The sequence below is a fragment of the Heterocephalus glaber genome, unplaced genomic scaffold (genome assembly GCF_053883595.1).
Source record: "Heterocephalus glaber isolate CG9 unplaced genomic scaffold, H.glaber_assembly_v1.0 deba00001600, whole genome shotgun sequence".
In the NCBI taxonomy this organism is placed as follows: Eukaryota; Metazoa; Chordata; class Mammalia; order Rodentia; family Bathyergidae; genus Heterocephalus; species Heterocephalus glaber.
In genome coordinates, this window is record NW_028258372.1 from 19978231 (window position 1) to 20001068 (window position 22838).

Consider the following 22838-nt stretch of genomic DNA (forward strand, 5'->3'; position numbering starts at 1 on the left):
GGGCCTTGAAGATACTGATAGAATATAGATGAGTTTGGGAAAGTGAGAATGTTTTAAACAAGAAAGATGCTGAGACTACCCAGAAATGGGAGTTTGGGTCTAGGGCTGTGGCAGGCAGCAGATATAACACAGTCCATTGAGGATGGGAGAGACAGAGTGCTAGCCAAGGAGTTAGACCATGGCAAAGAGGGAAAACAGAAGGAGGTCATCACAGGTGCCACCTACCTTGGGGGGGATGGACCTGAAATCTAGAGCCAAACCAAGGAGTCAGGAGAGAACTGCCAACAGTTTTGGGTCCAAAACAGCTCAGGAGCTTTGGGCTGCAGGGCCAGGCTCCCAATCCTCTCTGGAGCAACAGTTATTTCAAGATCCTAACCTTTTTGGGTCAGCTTCATGTGTTTTGAGCTGGAGATGACCCCACTCACCCTTCTCAAAAGTTCTCTGAAACTCTCAATATTTGGCCTTCTTCAGACCTTAGCACAAGAGTTTGAACAGAATGGGGAAAGAAATCTCATCTACTTTATCCTCAGGCAGAAAAAAAAGTCACCTGGAGGAATGTTGGTGATACTTGGAAAAACCTCCTGAAAGTGTGTGGAGCATACTCAATTCATTACCTATTTGCTAGTAGAGGAAGGAGGAGATCCAAAGAGACACAGAAAGTGGTCACAGTGATAGCTAGGTCCACATCTTGCCAGTGTGCCACCTTCTTTTCTGTATGCTGAAAGCCAAACAGATGCTCTCTGTGTGGAAACTTCCATGAGAAAGTTAGTAGATGCCTTTTTTGGCATAGGACTGGGGACAGTGATGAGGTAGGGTCAAAGCTTTAAAGTTCTTTCTTTCCCAGTTAAGATAGAAACATCATGTATTTGCCTAAAGGAACAAGGGTAATGAACAAATAAGGAAGCAGAAAGAAGAAAAAATAAACAGGGCTGTAGACATTACCTCTAGATCACTCTTGATTTCCTGGGGATCTCCAGTCCACTTGATGCTCTGATCAAAATCTGCCAAGAGAACAGCTTTCTTGGAATCTAAGGGATAGTTTAAAGAGGGGCATGGGAAATGTTCATTAGCCATTTTGTGACAGTCAATAGGTATGTAACATTGCAATCCATAACTTCTGATGAGGGTAAATAATAATGTCATTGACTTCTCAAAAACTGGCATATGCACAGTTTCATTTGGTCTATGAGGTATCTACCAAGATGAGGATATACATTTTATTTTTTCCAGACCAGAGAGTTGGACAGGATTAGGATAAATCAGCTCCTCATTCATTCAGTTCCTGAGGCACACAGCACAGATTTGCAAAGGAGCTCCTTAAGCTTACATCCTATACAGTAGTTAACCAATAAGGTTCTAAATTCAAGACTATATTGTCATAGCATTCCACTAAATGGAGCTGATGAGCCACAACCCACTGTGACATGCTGGATTGTTATCATGCATCAATGATGTGCTTGTAATGATGTCCTTGTCCCATTCACATTCTTTTTCCATTGAAACAAGCCACACAGCTCACAGAAAGAGGGATGAGTGGATGTGAAAGACCAGAACCTAGCTGAATGAGTGCAAATCTTCAAAAGATGTTCCCCTGTTTTTGGCTCAAAGGATTCTGAGAAGAAGAAAGGCTGAAAGATTAAAACTATACCTATATCTCTCACAATGCACTAAACTAAAATTGAAATGGATTAAACATCTAAATATTAAAATAGAAACTCTGAACCAGCTGAAACAGAGGTTAAGTAGAACTCTTGAAGACATCGGTGTAGGAAAAGATTTTATGAACAAAACCTCAGTTGCCCATGAACTAGCACAAACAATCAACAAGTGGGATCTCTTCTTATTAAAAAGCTTCTACACAGCAAGAGAGACCACGAGCAGTGTGAAGAGACAACCGACAATGTGGGAAAAAATCTTCACCTGCTCTTCCTCAGACAAAGGCCTACTATCTCGAATCTATAAAGACCTGAAAAAGATCAGACCTCCCAAATTTAAAGACCCAATCTGAAAATGGGCATCTGAAATGAACAGACATTTCTCACACAAAGAAGTAGAAATAGCAAATAAATACATGAAAAAATGTTCAAAATCAATGGTCATTAGAGAGATGCAAATGAAAACAACACTGAGATTCCACCTCACTCCAGAAAGAATGGCTGCTATCATGAAATCAACCAATAACAAATGCTTACAGGGATGTGGGGAAAGAGAAACCCTGCTCCACTGCTGGTGGGAGTGCAGACTGGTGCAACCACTGTGGAAATTAGTATGAAGATACCTCAAAGTACTAGGACTGGAAGGTCCATTTGACCCAGCTATTCCCCTGCTGGGTCTCTTCCCCAAATAATTAAAAGAATCATACCACAGTGATATATGTGCACCTATGTTCATAGCAGCACAATTTGTAATAGCTAAAACTTGGAAAAAGCCCAAATGCCCATCAGCTGGAGACTGGATCAAGAAAATGTGGGGGTTTATAAAATGGAGTACTACTCAGCCATAAAAAATGAGAAAGTATAGACATTTATAGTTAAATGGATGCACATTGAGGCCATACTCTTAAGTGAAACAATTAGGGCACACATGTATAAATACCAAATAGTTTCTCTAGTGTGAAAAACTGAAACTGTAAATAAGGACTAAAGGTATAATAGATAATGTGAAATAGGAAGAAAAGAGGCAAGGGGGAAGTGGGAAGGGTAGGGGAAAAGAAAGAAGGGGAAAGAATTAATATGAGAATATGGAAAAATGGAAACAATCTTTGTAAATAGGGAGGGATGGAGGGGTTGAAGGAAGGGCTGGGCAAGAGTGAAAAATAAGAACCAAGAGAGATAATGTAAAGGTGGAAATTTCCAATGATGAATGTCATTATACTGTATACCTAAAATGTACCAATGATTAGAATGAATAGTCGATAATGCAAAATAGGAAGAAAAGGTCCAAAGGGGTAGGGGTAGTGGGAGGGGCAGGGGGAAGGAAAGAAGGGAAAGGAAAAATGATGAGAAATGGAAAAAATGGAAACAAAGTCTTTGTAAATAGGGAAGGGTTGAGGGGATAAAGGAAGGGCTAGGGATGGGGAAATAATAAGAACCAAGATGCATCATGTAAAGGTACAATTTTCCAATGAGAAATGTAAATGTGTTGTGTACCTAAAATGTACCAATAAAAGAATTTAAGTAATGAAAAAAAAAGAAGAAAGGCTGGATAACTCCAATACTATCATGGCCAGTGCAGTTGAGTGCATCTGGAATCCCACTGATTCTAAACATAAACATTAAAGCTGTGTAAGAGCCCAGAGGCTAACAAAAATTAATCCATTAAATTATTTGGCAAGTGTTTTTTGGGAGACAGAACTATGAGACTGCCCCCAGCACTGAGGAGGTGAGCCTTGAGGGCCACCATACCATTGGCCCCAGCACTGAGAAGCAGAGCCACCCCAAGTACTGAGGAGGTGAGCCAAGCAGGCACTAGCAGCATACCCAGACCTTGATATGAGAAGACCCTTAAGCAAGTATCAAAAACAGACTTCCAAATCACCTAAAGCAACTGCAAAGAGAAAAGAGAAGGAACAATCTGATACTCAAGCACCTGGACTACCCTAACTGGCAACAAAAGAGGATCTGGGAAAAATGAAATCAGAAATAATTTCTCAGATAATAGCAGAGATTGTGCCCATAGTGCAAGACATGACTAATAAATCTAGACAGGACACAGATTAAAAAATAGAGGAGCTGAGGAACATGATGAAATCCCAACATAGGAAACAGATGGAATCCCAACATTGGAAACAAATGGAATCCATAAAACAGATGCAAACAGATTTCCAAGAGATGAAAATCACCATTGAAAGTATGTGCACCAGAATGGGTCAATGTGAGGACAGAATTTTTGATATAGAAGAAAAGATTGCAATTAGTGACCAGGAAAAGAAAAATTGCTTTAAAATAGTAAGGGACCACGAGAAATCAATCCAGCAGCTGCTAGACAATGCAAAAAGAATGCCATAAAACTGATCAGAGTCAGGGAAGAAACAGGAGACAGTGCAGATGACATAAAAACACTGTTCACAGAAGTGATGACAGAAAATTTCCCAAGGAGAGGAAAGGAATTTGACATATATATAGGTGAAGAATAGACTAGCCTTGATTAAAAAAAAAATCTATACATAGGCATCTAATAGTTAGGACTCCAGAAAACCAAAAGAAGAACAAAATTCTACAAGCAGAGAAAAAACAAATCACATACAAAGGAAAGCCTGTCAGAACCACACCAGACTTCTCAATGCAAACCCACAAGGCAAGAAGAGCTTGGAGAGATGTATTCCAAGCCCCAAAGGGAAACACACTCCAACCTAGAATGATGAAACCTGCAAAACTATCTTTCAAAATTGATGGAGAAATAAGATATTTTCATGACAAAGAGCACCTTAGGAAATTCATGAATACCAAACCAGCATTCCAAAAAATTTTAGACAATATCCTAGGAAAAGACAATGAGGAACACAACCCCAGGAAGGCCAGCAGGATGAATCCATCAGGCAAAACAAGAAATTAAAGCAAAGGGGGAGAATCAAACAAAAAGAAAAAGTCATAACAGGGATAGGTCAATGCAAATCGGTTATAACCATCAATGTTAATGGTCTCAATTCACTAATCAAAAGAAATAGACTGGCAAATGGGTCAAGAAGCAAGATACAACAATATGCTGCATACAACAATCATACTTAACTCAAAAAGAAACTCAAAGACTGAAAGTTAAAGGGTGGGAAACAGTACTCCATGTGATGGGAACCAAAAAAAAAGCAGGAGTAGCTATCCTTCTTGCAAATCAAGTAGATTTCAAACCAAAACAGATTAAGAGAGACAAAGAAGGACACCACATGCTTGTAAAGGGAACAATCCAACAGGAAGAGATGACAATCATAAATATCTATGTACCAAACACTAGTGCACCCAACTATATAACACAAATACTAAGGGACATGAAAAATCAAATAAGCACTAATACAAGAGCAGTGGGGGACCTCAGTACTCCATGGTCACAAATAGATAGATCAACAAGACAAAAACTAAACAATGAAATACTAGAACTCAATCAAACTCTTGAACAAATGAACTTAACAGATGTTCCACCCCACAAAATCAGAATGCACATTCTTTCCAGCTACACATGGGTCTTTCTCTAAAATAAACCACATACTCACTGACAGAACATGTTTAAGTAACTGCAAATGAATTGAAGTTATCCCCTCTATATTGTTAGACCATCGTGTGATGAAATTGGAGATCAATAGGAAAAGAAACTGGAAGAATTTCATAAACACATGGAAAATGCACAATACACTTCTCAATAACCAGTGGGTCACAGAGGAAATTAAAGAAGAAATCAAACAGTTCCTACAATTAAATGACAATGACCATGCAAAATATCAGAATCTATGGGACACAAAGAAGGCAGTCTTATGAGGTAAATTTGTAGCAGTGAATACTCATATTAGGAAAACAGAGTGACCCCAATTAAACTGATGCTGAACCTCAAGCTTCTAGAAAAAGAAGAGCAGGACAAACCCAAAACTCATACAAGGGAGGAAATTGTAAAGATCAGAGCAGAAATCAATGCAATGGAGACTAAGAGAATGATAAAAAAAAAATCAGTGAAGCCAAGAGTTGGTTCTTCAAAAGAATAAATAAAATTGACAAACCCTTAGTCGACCTTAGCAGAAAGAGAAAAGAAAAGGCCCAAATCCATGCAATTGAGAATGAAAAGAATGAAATTACAACGGACCCAGCAGAAATGCAGAGGATCGTCAATACCTACTTTGAGAACCTATACACCAATAAGATGGAAAACTCAGAAGAAATGGACAGATTTCTAGATATGAATGAATTACCAATGTTGAATGAAGACTTAAAAATTCTAAATGGCAAATATCAATCAATGACATTGAAAATGTAATTTAAAACTTACCAACTCAGAAAAGCCTGGGTCCTGATGGCTTCACTGCTGAATCCTACAAGACATTTAGAGGGGAACTAATACCACTATATTTAAATTCTTCAATGAAATTTAAAGGGAAGAAATACTCCCAAATTCATTCCTGAAAGCAAACATCACCTTGATCCCCAAAGCAGAGAAAGACCCAACCGAAAAAGAGAACTATAGGCCAATCTCACTAATGAACATAGATGCAAAAATCCTTAATAAGATACTGGCAAACAGAATGCAGAAGATCATCAAGAAGATCATACACCCTGACCATGTGGGATTCATCCCAGGAATGCAGGGATAGTTCAACATATGCAAACCAATCAATGTAATCACTGTATCAATAAAGCCAGGGACAAAAACCATAAGATCATCTCAATAGATGCAGAAAAAGCATTCGACAAAATCCAACATGCATTTGTGATAAAAACCCTACAAAAAAAAATGGAATAGATGGTCTCTACCTCAATCTGATGAAAGCCATCTATGAAAAACCAACAGCCAATATCATACTAAATGGTCAAAAACTGAAATTGTTCACACTAAAATCAGGAACAAGACAAGGATGTCCACTATCACCACTCCTGTTCAATATAGTTTTGGAAACATTAGCCACAGCAATTAAACAAGAAAAACAAATAAAAAGAATAAAGATAGGAAATGAAGAAGTCAAATTGTCATTATTTGCAGATGACATGATACTCTATATAGAAGACCCCAAGAATACCACCAAAAGTCTTCTAGACTTAATAACCAAATTCAGTAGAGTAGCTGGATACAAGGTAAACACAAAAATCAATAGCTTTCCTCTACACGAATGACAGACTCACTGAGACAGAAATAGGGCAAACAATTCCTTTCACAATAGCATCCAAAAAACTGAAATACCTAGGAATCAACCTAACAAAAGACATCAAAAACCTCTTCTCTGATAACTATAGCACTCTGAAAAGAGAAATTGAAGATGATATTAGAAAATGGAAAGATATTCCCTGCTCCTGAGTAGGAAGGATCAATATAGTGAAAATGGCCATACTTCCAAAACTGCTATATAGATTCCATGCGATCCCAATTGAAATCCCAGCAGCATACTTCACGGACATTGAGAAAACAATCTAAAAATTCATTTGGAACAAGAAGAGATCCATAATAACAAAAGCAATTCTAGGTAAGAGAGACATGACAGTGGGTATCACAATCCCCAACTTGAAACTCTACTACAAAGCTACTGTGATAAAAACAGCATGGTAATGGCAAAGAAACAGACCTGAGGACCAGTGGAACAGATTAGAAGATGCAGAAACAACTCCAGACACACTCAGCCATCTTATCTTTGACAAAGGAGCCAAACACCCTCACTGGAGGAAAGATAGCCTCTTTATTAAATGGTGCTGGAAAAATTGATTTTCAATTTGCCAAAGATTAAAACTATACCTATATCTCTCACCATGAACTAAACTAAAATCGAAATGGAGTAAAGATCTAAATGTTAAAACAGAATCACTGACCTTGCTGCAAGAGAGGTTAGGTAGAACTCTTGAAGACATTGGTGGAGAAAAGATTTTATGAACAAAACCTCAGTTGCCCGTGAACTAGCACAAACAATCAACAAGTGGGATCTCTTCTTATTAAAAGGCTTCTGCACAGCAAGAGAAACTACCAGCAGTGTGAAGAGACGTGGGAAAAAATCTTCACCTTCTCTTCCTCAGACAAAGGCCTACTATCTCAAATCTAATAAAGAACTTAAAAAGATCAGACCTCCCAAATTTAAAGACCCAATCTGAAAATGGGCATCTGAAATGAACAGACATTTCTCACACAAAGAAGTAGAAATAGCAAATAAATACATGAAAAAATGTTCCACATTACTGGTCATTCGAGATATGCAATGAAAACAATGCTGAGATTCCACCTCACCCCAGAAAGAATGGCTGCTATCATGAAATCAACCAATAACAAATGCTGGCAGGGATGTGGGGAAAGAGGAACCCTGCTCCACTGCTGGTGGGAGTGAATACTGGTGCAACCACTGTGGAAATCAGTATGGAGATACCTCAAAGTACTAGGACTGGAAGTCCCATTTGACCCAGCTATTCCCCTGCTGGGTATCTTCCCCAAATAATTAAAAGAATCATACCACAGTGATATATGTGCACCCATGTGCATAGCAACACAGTTTGTAATAGCTAAAACTTGGAAACAGCCCAAATGCCCATCAACTGGAGACTGGATAAAGAAAATGTGGAGTACTACTCCACCATAATAAATGGAGTAGTACTACTCCACCATAATGGATTACTACTCCACCATAATAATGGAGTACTACTCCACCTTAACAAATGAGAAATTGAAGATATTTATACCTAAATGGATGCACATTAAGGTGATACTCTGAAGTGAAATAAATAGGACACACATGTGTAAATACAGAGTAGTTTCTCTAGTGTGAGGAACTGAAAGTGTAAATAAGAAATAAAAGTATAATAGATAATGTGAAATAGGAAGAAAAGGGACAAATGGGAAGTGGGAGGGGTAGGGGAAAGGAAAGAAGGAAAAGGAATTAATATGAGAAAATGGAAAAATGGTAACAACGTCTTTATAAATAGGGAGGGATGAAGGGGTTGAAGGGAGGTCAGGGGAAAGGGGAAAAATAAGAACCAAGAGAGATTATGTAAAGGTGCAAATTCCAATGATGAATGTCATTTAATGTACCAAAGATTATAATGAATAATTGCTAATACAAAATAGAAAGAAAAGGTCCAAAGGGGTAGGGGAAGTGGGAGGGGTAGAAGTAAAGGAAAGAAAGGAAAGGAAAAATTATAAGAAATGGAAAAAATGGATACAAAGTTTTTGTAAATAGGGAAGGGTGGAAGGGGGTGAAGGGAGGGCAGGGAATGGAGAAAAAATAAGAACCAAGATACATCATGTAAAGGTAAAAGTTCCCAATGAGAAATGTAAATGTATTGTATACCTAAAATGTACCAATAAAAGAATTTAAGGGAAGAAAAGAATAGTAAATCAACTCTGGAAGAAATTGGAGTTTGCTGTGAACATGGGGAAACAAAAGAAAGCATGGAGGTATGGGACAATGAAGCGAATGCTTAGTCTCAGAGATGAGAGACTGTCAGTGTCCGAAATCAATAGGAGTCATAGGCTGCCTACAAATAAGAGCCTGGTGGGATACATAGTTAAAGTTTTTGCAAAGAAACAGATATATTAAAACCTAAAAAGAAAGAAAAGAAAGATTCCAGTCCTCTAAAGGAAAGAGAAGTCCCCCAACATCCTTCGTGCTTATTCTTCCAATATAATACACAGCTGAGCCCACCTTATCATATCCTGGTTGATACCAATCTTATCAACTTTTCCATCAAAGCTAAATTGGACTTAGTACAACCAATGATGGACTGTCTGTATGCCAAGTGTATCCCTTGTATAGCTGATTGTGTAATGGATGAAACTGAGAAATTGGAACAGAAGTATCGAGTGGCTCTAAGGATTGCCAAGGATCCACGAATTGAACGATTACCTTGCACACATAAAGGGACCTATGCAGATGACTGCTTAGTGCAGAGAGTAACTCAGCACAAGTGTTTTATTTTGGCCACAGCTGACCGGGACCTTAAATGGAGAATCCGGAAGATCCCTAGAGTTCCTATCATGTACATTTCTAATCACAGATACAACATTGAGTGGATATCAGATGATTACAGAGTCCCTCGGTTCTAATTCTTACAAGACAAAAGTTCCTTTGCCTTCCTCAGACCAACTTTCTCTTTTCAGTTCTTTGAACATGCTATAGCATGAATTATTCACGTATTTGCTCTATTGTCAGCCAAATATGGTTAAATACATTCACTTTTTGATGCTTTTTGAAAATGGTAATTTGTCTACTTTAAAATTTGTTGCATCATTTTATAAATCAGGTGCTCCAATGGTTGTTCACAACAAATATTTATTAAGTTTATGCTAGGTACTTATTAAGGTATGTTCCTGTCCTCAAGACACTTATATAGAAGAGAAACACATATAAATGAATAAATACCATAAAATAAGTCAGGTGTGGTGGTGCCCACCTGTAATGCTACCACTTGGGAGGATCACCAAAAGATCTAGGCCAGACTGGGCTACAGAGTGAGTTCAAGGACAGCCTGGATTACATAGTGAGACCCTGTCTCAACAAAACAAAACAAAAACAAAGAGAATGTGGCTTCCCCTTTATAGGAACAACCCAGAAGGATATGTGAATCATTTTCACTCTTAGCCCATTGGATACAAGTTGTAGCTGCAAGAGAAGCTGGGAAAGAGTCTCCAATCTGAGGACCCAGCTAAAAACATGGATGGTCTATTACTGTAAAAAAAAACGGGGGGGGGGGCGGAATATGAGTACTCCAGGGTTTTTGTTTGCCTGGAGACATATGGTCACATGATGTGACTGTATTTGACCTGTTCAGATGACTGCCAGGACATTTTTATGAGTAAAACATAGGAGAATTCATCAGGAGATAATGCTTATACCCTCATCTGAGAGAGGGCCTTATACGGCATATCAAAGGACTTGGATTTGATCCTGAGAATTCTAAAATAACAGGCAGAATCTAAATACTATAAAAAGATTGATAAGTTTGAATGTATTAAAATTACAGGTTTCTGCGCAAGTCACTTTGCTCCTTTAAATGAGAAGCAACTGATCAGAAGATCTTCCAGCATTCAAGGGTGTGGGGAAATGGTTACTCATAGGTTTTTTTTAGAAAAAAATTAACTTTATTTTTTCATTAACACATATTTGTCATACATATTGATCACATTCATCATAGGGAATTTGTTCCTGTTCATATATATCTTAATTCTTTTCTTTTCCCATTCCCCTCACCTCCTTTCAACCTTCTTCCCCTCCCCATCTATACAAGCTTTGTTTCCATTTTTTCCCTTCCATTCTCCGTAGGTACTCATGTTGACAACAAGTGCAAGCAGACATAATCATTTGACAGGACTGATTAAATTAAAAATTACTGCTATCCTGACCCCAATTCTATTTTTTGGTTACTTATACGTATCATATAGGTGATTTACTTTAAAATATCTTAGTATGGACAATGTGACATATATGTGTAAATAAAAATTCACATGTTAAAAGAAGTATTATATGAAAATATTTATTGCACAGCTATTTATAATAGAGAAAAACTAAAAACAACCTAAATGTCCATCAAAAGTGACTTAACTGTGGCATGTTGTGAGCACTTAAAAAGAATGAAGTACATTTAAAAAGGATTGTAAAGGACTTAAACAGACATTTCTTCAAAGAAAATATCAAATGGCCAAAAGGCAGAAGAACAGATGGTAACCATCACTAATTATTAGAAAAATGCACACCAAAATCACAATGTCCAACTCTCTTCTGGAGGCTAAAGGAAGCTGAGGCAGGATGATCAAGAGTTTGAGGACATCCTGGGCTACATAGCAAGACCCTGTCTCAAGAAAGAGGAGGGAAGGACTGAGTGGGGGGAGAGAGATCACAATGAGATAACATCTCACCCCCGTAGAATGGCTGCAATAAAAAGATGACAAGGATTTGTACAAATTTGAACTCTTGTGCACTGTTAGGAGTGTAAAATGGTACAAGTACTATACCACATAAAACAGTATGGCAGTTCCTCAAAAATGAGATTATTATATCCTCTAGCAATTATACTTCTGGGTATCCAAAAGAATCAAAGGCAGGAATTTAAAATTTTTTTTCATTTTAATTTTTTGGTTTTTTGAGACAAGCTCTCACGACATAGGCCATGCCAGCTGGAACTTGCTAGGTAGCCCAGGCTGGCCTTGATTTCAGGATCCCCCTGCCTCAGTCTTCCAAGAGGTGAGACCCATGTGCCACCATACCTAGCAAAACCGGGAACTTAAAGATATATTTGTGAGTAGACTAACCTAATAGCTCTCTTTACCTCTTTTTTGGCCCTCCTCAACAATCTGTGTGTGTGTGTGTGTGTGTGTGTGTGTGTGTGTGTGTGTGTCAATGGGCTTAATGCCATTATATTGTAACTATTGTCCTAAGTTCTTATCTTCTCCAACCAGGTTGTGAGCTCTTTGATGCCAGAGACTATGCTTTCTTTATTCTTCTCAGTTTTTCTAGTTTGCACCAGGGTCTTAGCACATCACTATCTCAGAGAACCACATTTAATTTAAAATTTTCAGCCAGGGATGGTGGCACACACCTGTAATACCAGCACTCAGAAGGCTGAGGCAGGAGGATCACCATGAGTTCAAGGACAGCCTGAGCTACATAGTGAGTTCAGGGCTAGCCTGAACTACATACTGGGACCCTTTCTCAAAAGCAAAACAAAAAAACCCCCAAAATTTTCTTTCTAGTAACAACAGTTTAAAAAGTAAAGAGAAAAGGGTTGGGGATTTAGCTCAGTGGTTTCACCATCTGCTGCACAAGCACAAGGGCCCAAGTTCAATCCCCGGTACCAAAAAAAAACAAACAAAAAAGTAAAGACAAATAGGTGAAATTAATATATCTTAATCCAGTTTATTTTCAACATGTAATCAATTAAAAATTAATGAGGGTAGGAATTTAGCTCAGTGGCACCATGCCTGTCTTGCAAGCCCAAGGCCCTGAGTTCGATCTCTGGTAATGGAAAAAAAAGAAAAAAAAATTTTTGAATTTTTTGAAACTTTTTTGTTTGTTTGAGACAGGGTCTGACTATATAGTATGGGCTGGTCTTGAACTCACTATGTAGCCCAGGCTAGCCTCAAACTCATAGAGATTAATGTATGGTTTCACTTACAAGAGACATCTAGAGTCCGGGCATAGTGGCGCATGCCTGTTATCAGGCAGGAGGATCACCATGAGTTACAGGCCAGCCTGGGCCTACATAGTGAGTCCAAGGCTAACCTGAACTGCATAGTGAGACCCAGTCTTGAAAGAAGGAAAGAAAGAAAGAAAGAAAGAAAGAAAGAAAGAAAGAAAGAAAGGCATCTAGAGTAATCAAATGTACAGTATTAACAAAGTAGAAATATGGTAGCCAGGAGCTGGAAGGAGGGACACGTGGAAAAGTATAAGGACATGGGTTTCAGTTCTACAAGATAATAAGAGTTCTGGAAAACTGATTGCACAGTAATGACCGTGCTTAAAGTTGCTGAACTGTATGCTTTAAAGTGGTTAAGATGGAAATTCTATATGTATTTTACCACAAAAAATAACACTGATAATAAATGAGGTAGAAGTCAGGTGTAACTGTGCACACCTGCAATCCTAGGCATTCAGTAGGCTGAGGCAGGAGTATCATAAGTTCAAAAAAAGATTTTAAGGGCTAGGGCAGAGCAGTTGACTGGCACACATGAGGCCTTGAGTTGAATCCCCAGTATTGCAATCAAGCAATCAAGCAATTGATTGCAATCAATCAATGAGATTGAACTACATTAAATAGAAATAACTGGGGTGGGGATTTAGCTCAGTGGCACAGTGCCTGCCTCAGAAGCACAGGGTCCTGAGATAAATCCCTGGTACTGAAAAAAAAAAAAAAAAAGAAACAACTGACCCATTAAGAGGAAGAAGCAAATTGTAAACAGGTACAGTGTGATTTCTGTTTTAAGATTCAAAACCTCAAAAATATATAATTATATATAGGACTATCCCAGGTTTGTTCTCCTGTGGGAGAATTTTCAAGTAATACAAGCTTTAAAGTTGACAGATCATATTTGCCAAGACATTGGAAAAGGCTATTTGGGCTTGCTGGTCATATATATATATCACTTAGGATTGCTTGGTGATATATATATATATATATATATATATAAATGATACTATACTATTATATATAATATATACATAATTAATACAGTATGGATATCTCCTAACAAAAACAGAAGAAATGGAAATTGGAACCTCAGTTGTTTTAAAAGCAAAATTTTCAAAATGTATTAAACTGCACCAGTGGAGATGTTTATATTACATTGTGTGATTTGTTTTTAACTAAAGAAAAAATTGCAGAAGATTTGGAGGGAAGAATAAATATTGGGAAATAGAAAATAATGTAAGATGGTAAGAGTAAGTTCAAACATACAGGAGTCATGATGAATGTGACTAGGATAAATCTGCACATGGGTCATTCTCCAAAATAGACTACATGCTAGTTCATAGAACATGTTTAAGTACATGCAAAGGAATTGAAGTTATCCCATATATATTATCAGACCATAGTGCAATTAAACTGGAGATCAATAGCATAAGAAACCACAAGTACTTCACAAAAAACATGGAAATTGAATAACACTCTCCTGAACAACCAATGGGTCACAGAGGAAATTAAAGAAGAAATTAGACAGTTTTCACAAGTAAATGATAATGCTAGTACAACATACAGGAATTTATGGGACACTAGGAAAGCAATTCTGTAAGGGAAATTCATAGCAGTGAATGTCCACACTAGGAAAACAGAGCAAGCTAAAATAAACAACCTAATGGTAAATCTTAAGGTCCTAGAAAAAGAAGAGCAAGACAAACCCAAAGCTCATACAAGTGAGGAAATTATAAAGATCTGAGCAGAAATCAATGCAATGGAGACTAAGAGAATGATACAAAAAAAATCAACAAATCAAAGAGTTGGTTTTTTGAAAGAATAAAAAAAATCGACAAACCCTAGCCAGCCTTCTCAAAAAAAGGAAAGAAAAGGCTCAAATCCATGCAATTAAGAACAAAAAGAAAAGTCCAGATTCTGATGGCTTCACTGCTGAATTCTACAAGACATTTAAAGAAGAACTATTGCCATTACTCTTTAAATTCATCAAGGGGAGGTGCCAGCACCTGGAAGGAAGCTCCCTTGCTGCCATCCCAAGCTCCTAGGGCAGAGAAGGGCAGAGAAGCTGAGCCAGTCCCAGCACCAGGAAGGAAGCTCCCCTGCCACCATTCCAAGCTCCTAGGGCAGAAAAGGTGAGCCGGTCCGAGCACCTGGAAGGAAGCTCCCCTGTCACCATCCCAAGCTCCTAGAGCAGAGAAGGGCAGAGAAGCTGAGCTGGTTCCAGCACCCAGAAGGAAGCTCCCCTGCCGCCATCCCACACTCGTAGGGCACAGAAGGTGAGCCGCGCAGGTGCCAGAAGCACCCCCCCACCCCGTGGAAATGAGAAGACATGTAAACAAGCCTCAAAAAATACTTCAGGATCACCTACAGCAACCCCAAAGGGAAACAAGATGGAACAATCTGATACTCAACCACCTGGACTCTCTGAACTGGCAACAAAAGAGGATCTGGGAAAAATAAAATCAGAAATAATTACTCAGATAACAGCAAAGATTGTGATCATAGTGCAAGACATGATTAATAAATCTAGAGAGGACACAGATAAAAAAATAGAAGATCTGAGGAAAATGATGGAATCCCAACATAAGAAACAAAAGGAATCCATAAAACAGATGCAAACATATTTCCAGGATATTGAAAACTCCATGGAAAGTCTGCGCAGTAGAATGAACCAATGTGAGGATAGAATTTCACATATAGAAGATAAGATTGCAATTAGTGACCAGGAAAAGAAAAATTGCTTTAAAATTGTAAAGGAACACAAGAAATCAATCCAGCAGCTGCTAGACAATGCAAAGAAGAATAACATAAGACTGATTGGAGTCAATGAAGAAAGAGGAGAGAGTGCAGATGACATAAACTCATCAAGGAAATTGAAAGGGAAGCAAGGCTTCCAAATTCATTCCTGGAAGCAAGTGTTACTTTGATTCCAAAACCAAGGAAAGACCCAACACAAAAAGAGAACTACAGACCAATCTCCCTAATGAACATAGATGCAAAAATCCTCAACAAGATACTGGCAAACAGAATACAGAGTGTCATCAAGAAGATCATACACCCTGACCAAGTCGGATTTATCCCAGGGATGCAAGGATGGTCCAACATCCATAAATCAATAAATGTAATACACTATATTAACAGAGTCAAGGACAAAAACCATATGATCATCTCAATAGATGCAGAAAAGGCATTTGACAAAATCCAACACCCATTCATGATAAAAACCCCACAGAAAATTGGAATAGAAGGTCTTTATCTCAACATGATTAAAAAACAAACAGCCAACATCATACTAAATGGTCAAAAACTGAAAACTTTCACACTAAAATCAGGAACAAGACAAGGATGTCCACTATCACCACTCCTGTTTAATATTGTTCTGGAAACATTAGCCACAGCAATTAGAAAAGACAAAGAAATAAAAGGAATAAAGATAGGAAAGGAAGAAGTTAAACTGTCATTATTTCCTGATGATATGATACTTTACATAGAAGACCCAAAAGACTCAGTCAAAAGTCTTCTAGACATAATTGACAGATTCAGTAGAGTAGCTGGATATTAGGTCAACACTCAGAAAACTATACCATTCTTATATGCAAATAGCAGACTCATTGAGAGAGACATTTGGGAAATAATTCATTTTACAATAGCATCTAAAAAAGTGAAATATCTAGGAATCAATCTAACAAAGGAAGCAAAAGACCTCAACACTGAATACTACAGCACTCTGAAAAAGGAGATTGAAGAGGATATAAGAAAATGGAAAGACATCCCTTGTTCCTGGGTAGGAAGAATCAATATAGTGAAAATGACCATACTTCCAAAACTACTATATAGAATTAATGCAATGCCAATTGAAATTCCAACAATATACTTCACAGAACTAGAGAAAACAATCCAAAAATTCATTTGGAAGCAGAAGAAACCTAGAATAGCAAAAGCAATTCTAGGCAACAGAGATATGGCTGGGGGTATCACAATCCCCAACTTGAAACTATACTACAAAGCTACTGTGATAAAAACAGCATGGTACTGGCAAAGAAACAGACCCAAGGATCAGTGGAATAGATTAGAAGATGCAGAAACAACTCCAGACATACTCAGCCACCTCATCTTTGACAAAGGAGCCAACCACCCACATTGGAGGAAAGATAGCCTATTTAATAAATGGTGTTGGAAAAACTGGATTTCAACCTGTCAGAGATTAAAACTAGACCCATACCTATCACCGCACACTAAACTACGATCGAAGTGGATGAAAGATATAAATATTAAGTCAGAAACACTAAACTTGCTGGAAGATAAGTTAGGTAGAACTCTTGAAGACATTGGCATAGTAAAAGACTTTATGAACAAAACCTCAGTAGCATGGGAACTAGCACAAAGAATCAACAACTGGGATCTCATCTTATTAAAAAGCTTCTGCAGGGGCCGGGGATTTAGCTCAGTGATTCCAGTGCCTGCCTCACAAGCAAAAGGACCCAAGTTAGATCCCCGGTACACACAAAAAAAAGCTTCTGCACTGAAAGAGAAAGCACCAACAGAGCTAAGAGACAACCTACAATGCGGGAAGAAATTTTTAGCAGCTATACCTCAGACAAATTCAAAGACCCAATTCAAAAATAGGCATCCAAGATGAACAGACATTTCTCAGACAAAGAAGTAAAAGCAGCAAATAAATATATGAAAAAATGTTCAACATCACTGGTCATTCAAGAGATGTAGATGAAAACAACACTGAGATTCCACCTCACTCCAGAAAGAATGGCTGCTATCAGGAAATCAACCAACAACAAATGCTGGCAGGGTTGTGGGGGGAAAAGAACTCTTCTTCATTGTTGGTGGGAGTGCAGAGTGGTGCAACCACTGTGGAAATCAATATGGAGATAACTCAAACAACTAGGATTAGAAGTCCCATTTGACCCAGCTATTCCTCTGCTGGGTATCTACCCAAAATAATTAAGAGAATCACAACAAAGTGATACATGTGCACCTATGTTTATAGTGGCACAGTTTGTAATAGCTAAAGCTTGGAAACAGCCCAGTTGCCCATCATCTGGATACTGGATAAAGAAAATGTGGGGTTTTTATAAAATGGAGTACTACTCAGCCATAAAGAATGAGAAACTAGAGATATTTATAGCTAAGTGGATGCACATTGAGGCCATACCCTTAAGTGAAATAAATAGGGCACACATGTGTAAATACTGAATAGTTTCTCTGGTATGAAAAACTAAGTGTAAATAAGAATCAAAATGTATAATTCATATTGTGTAATTGGAAGAAAAGGTCTAAAGGAGTAGGGGAAGTGGGATGGATAGGGGAAAGGAAATAAGCGAAAAGAAAAAATATGGGAAAAGAAAAAAAATTGAAACAAAGTCTTTGTAAATAGGGAATGGTGGAGGGATTGAAGGGAGGGCAGGGGAAGGGGGAAAATATAAGGACCAAGATACATCATGTAAAGGTATAAGATCCCAATGATGAATGTAACTGTATTGTATACCTAAAATGTATCAGTAACTTAATGGAAAAAAAATTAATGCTCAGGCCAGGGATTTAACTCAGTGGTTCTGCACCTGCCTCACAAGTGCAAGGTCTCCACTTAAATCCCTGTGCCAAAAAAATTAAGCTCAAAAATAAAATATAATAGGAAACAGAAAGACAGATCTTTTGCACATAGAAAGGAGATCGGTAGATGGAAGAAGGGGACAAGAACATAAAAAAAATTAAGATGTGTTATGTACATGTACAAACTCCCTACAATGAATGTAACAATACTGTAGATTTGTACTAATAAAAATTAAAATTAATATGCTCAACAATAAAAAGAGTAAAACAATATAAAAGAATAGTGAATGAATAATTGCACAAATCAATGTGAAAATAATTGCAACATTGGAAATGCTAACAAAAAGTACAAAATACTGTGTAAGGAGTCTCCCGGGCCACCACAGCACCACTCCCAGCACAGAGGAGGTGAGGCAATCCCAGCACCCAAGAGGCTTCCAGGTCACCATAGCAAGCTCTGAGCACAGAGGAGGTGAGCCAATCCCAGTGCCCATGAGGAGGCTCTGGGCCACCATAGCACCACTCCCAGCACAGAGGAGATGAGTCACGCAGGCACCAGCAGCACCCCCTGCATACCCCTCCCCCCATCGAAATGAGAAGACACCTAAACAAGCCTCAAAACCAGACTTCCAGATCAGCTACAGCAACCCTAAAGGGAAAGGAGATGGAATAATCTGATACTCAACCACCTGGACTCCCTTAACTGGCAACAAAAGAGGATCTGGAAAAAATGAAATCAGAAATAATTTCTCAGATAACAGCAGAGATTGTGCCCATAGTGCAAGACATGATCAATAAGTCTAGAGAAGACACAGATAAAAAAAATAGAGGAGCTGAGGAACATGATGGAATCCCAACAGAGGAAACAAATGGAATCCATAATATCCAGATTTCCAGGAGATTAAAAACTCCACTGAAGGCTTACGCAGCAGAATGAGCCAATGTGAGGACAAAACTTCAGATATAGAAGATAAGATTGCAATTAGTGACAAGGAAAAGAAAAATTTCTTTAATATTGTAAGGAACCATGAGAAATCAATCCAGTAGCTGCTAGACAATGCAAAGAAGAATAACATAGGACTGATCATAGTCGATGAAGAAACAGGAGAGAGTACAGATGATGTAAAAAGACTGTTCACAGAAGTAATGGCAGAAAACTTCCCAAGCAGGGGCAAAGAACTTGACATACAGATAAGTGAGGCATATAGGACTCCAACTAGCCTTGATCAAAACAAAAATCTACACATAGGCATATAATAATTAGGATTTAAGAAACCTAACAGAAGAACAAAATTCTACAAGCAGTTAAAGAGAAAAGAAACAAATCACATACAAAGGAAAGCCCATCCGAATCACAGCAGACTTCTCAATGCAAACCCTCAAGGCAAGAAGAGTTTGGAATGATGTACTTCAAGCCCTAAAGGAAAACAACCTCCAACCCAGACTGATGTACCCTGCAAAACTATCTTTCAAAATTGATGGAGAAATAAGATACTTTCATGACAAACAGCACCTTAGAAACTTCAAGAATACCAAACCAGCACTGCAAAAAATTTTAGACATTATCCTAGGAAAAGACAATGAGGATCACAACCCCAGGAAGAATGAATCCACCAGGCATGACAAGAAATTAAATGCAAAGGGGGAATGTCCAACAAAAAGACAGTCATGACAATGATAAGTCAATACGTACCTGTTATAACCATCAATGTTAATGGTCTCAATTCACCATTCAAAAGAAATAGACCGTCAGAATGGGTCAAGAAGCAAGATCCAACAATATGTTGCATACAAGAAACACATTTAATTCAAAAAGAAACTCATAGGCTGAAAGTTAAAGGGTGGAAAACAATACTCCATGTGACAGAAACCTGAAAAAAAGCAGGAGTAGCTTTCCTCTTTGCAGATCAAATGGATTTCAAACTAAAATCTGAAAGACTTCTGATCCCAAGAATTTTAGATAATGGATAGTCAACTTGTATGTATAAATCTATTGTGAACATGTGTTTTCATTCCTCTTAAGTAAAAACTTAAGAACACAATTGTTGGTTCTTAACAGTAATACAAGTAATTTCTATATTGTTTTCCAAAATGGTTTTTTCATCTTATATTCATATTAGCAGTACTTGAAAGTTTTAACCAGTTCACACCCAAGCTGACATCTGTTCTTTTAAAACTTTTAATTTCATCTCCCTAATGAGTGTATAATATGATCTTGTTATTGTATTGATTAGTATTTTTCTGATTCGAGTGTTGCACACCTTTCCTTGTGCTGTACTGGCTATCATCTTCTTGTGTCTATTTTTTAATTGGGTTGTCTATTAATGAGCTGTAAGAGTTCTTTATATATTCTGGTCATAGGTTTTATGCACTGTAAATATGGCCTGTTTAAGGACTACTTTTCATTTTAATGATGTCATTTAAAGTTCTAAATTTTGATGGAACCTCATTTATCAATTTTTTTCTTTTATAAATCAGGTTTTCTGTATCTAGGAAGTTCTTGCCTACCCTAAATTCATAAACATTTTCCGCTATAATTTCTTCTTGAAGTTTTATACTTTAGGCTTTCATATTTAGGTTCATAGATCCTTTCAAGTTATTTTTATGTATGGAAATAAAGGGTTGAGGTTAATTTTTTATATATGGATACCAGGCGTTCTAGTGCCATTTGCTGAAAACACTATCTTTTTCTCTACTCTCGAATTGAGTTTATATTCTATAAAATGTTAATGTTAAATAATCTTTCAAAACTCAGTGGACCATATATGTGTGGTTCTATTTCTAGATTCTCTCTTTTATTCCAATGATCTATATGTCTTTCCTTACACCAACACTGCCTTGATTACTGTAGCTTTTGTAGAAGTCTTATAATTATGGACTAAACGTCTTACAACACTTTTTTTTTCTTTTTCTTTTTACTTTTCTAGGTCCTTTGTACTCCTACATAACTTTTAAATTTCAATATCCAATTCTTCATTTATAGCAAGCATGCATAGACCTGAATTTTTATATATACCTTGTGTTTTCTAATCCTGCTAAATTCAAATACAAGTTCTAGGGGCTCCTAGAGATTTCTTAGCATTTTCTCTGTAGATGATCATTTCATCTACATATAAAGATTTTACTTCTACCTTGCCAATCCTATCCTAATTGTGTCATTTTATTGCCAGGTTTATTGGGCCTAGGTTTCAAAGGTTAATGGACAGGTGAAGAGTAAGCATATCTGCCCTTATTCCCCACTTTAAGGAGAAAGCATTGTATCTTTTCAATTCAGATAAGGTGTTTTCACTGGAAGTTTGGAGTACATGTCTTTAATCTGTTGAGAAGGTTCTGTTCTACTTCTAGTCTCCTGATAGCTTTTACCATGAAGAGCTGTGGAATTTAGTCCAATACTTTTTCTCCAAGTAGTGACAGGATCATATGGCTTTTTCCTTTCCTCTGTTAAAATGATGACTTTTGGGGGTGGATCTTCCAATGCTGAACCAACACTGCCATCCCTATAATAAAACCACTTTCTACATACTGCCAGATCTGACTTCTAATAGTTTGTTTTGTTAAACAAATTTCTATCTATGTTCATACTTTTTTCTTCTATTATCTTTATCCAGTTTTAGGATTAGCACAATGTTAATTTCCTAAAATGTGGGGAGAAGTATTCCTTCATTTTTTTGCTTTAATTGTTTGATATAATTTATCAGTTAAAATGTTGTTGTCATATAGGTAGGTTTTCAAGCTAGGAATATACTTTCTTTAATAGTTGCTATTCAAATTTTATATTTCCTCCAGAGTTAGTTTCATTAATTTGTCTTCCAAGGTACTTCTTAGAAGTTGTCAAATTTATTTCAAAAAAGATTTTTGAAATATGCTTTCCATATCCCTTTAAATTCTGTAAAATCTGTGGTAATGTTTCCTAGGTCTTAATATTGTAATTTAAAAAATGTATAACTGATATTGTGTAACAGGAAGAAAAGGTCTAAAGGAGCAGGGGAATTATGAGGGGTAGGGGAAGGGAAAAAAGGGAAAGGAAAAAATATGAGAAGAGGAAAAAAAATGGAAACAAGGTCTTTGCAAATAGGGAAGGGTGGAGGGGGTGAAGGGAGGGCAAGGGAAGGCGAAAAAAAATAAGAACCAAGAGACTCATGTAATGGTACAAGATCCCAATGATGAATGTAACTGTATTTTATACCAAAAATGTACCAATAAACTTAATGGGGGGGGAAGAAGTTGTCAAATTTATTTCAAAAAGATTGTTGTAATATGCTTTCTATATCCTTTTAAATTCTGTAAAATCTGTGGTAATATCCTCTAAATTTTGATACTGTAATTTTAAAAATGTATAATTGATATTGTGTAATAGGAAGAAAAGGTCTAAAGGAGTAGGAGAAGTGGGAAGGGTAGGGGAAAGGAAAGAAGGGAAAAGAAAAAATATGAGAAAAGGAAAAAAATGGATACAAAATCTTTGCAAATAGGGAAGGGTGGAGG

The 22838-nt window shown here is 37.4% G+C and overlaps 2 protein-coding genes across 2 annotated transcripts in view; one reads left to right on the top strand and one right to left on the bottom strand.

Annotated features, from left to right (window-relative positions):
* The window catches only part of Rnasel (ribonuclease L), a 46301-nt gene that overhangs the window by 18744 nt on the left and 4719 nt on the right, over nucleotides 1-22838 (bottom strand). The window contains exon 3 of the mRNA XM_004862830.3: nucleotides 943-1028. Within this exon, the coding sequence (XP_004862887.2) occupies nucleotides 943-1028 (86 nt within the window). The remainder of the gene's footprint in view (nucleotides 1-942; nucleotides 1029-22838) is intronic.
* LOC147823127 (rRNA-processing protein FCF1 homolog) lies at nucleotides 8909-9740 on the top strand. The gene is made up of 2 exons (XM_087194415.1): nucleotides 8909-9108; nucleotides 9180-9740. Exons 1-2 carry the CDS (start codon nucleotides 9038-9040, stop codon nucleotides 9709-9711), a joined length of 603 nt encoding a protein of 200 aa, XP_087050541.1. The 5' UTR covers nucleotides 8909-9037; the 3' UTR covers nucleotides 9712-9740.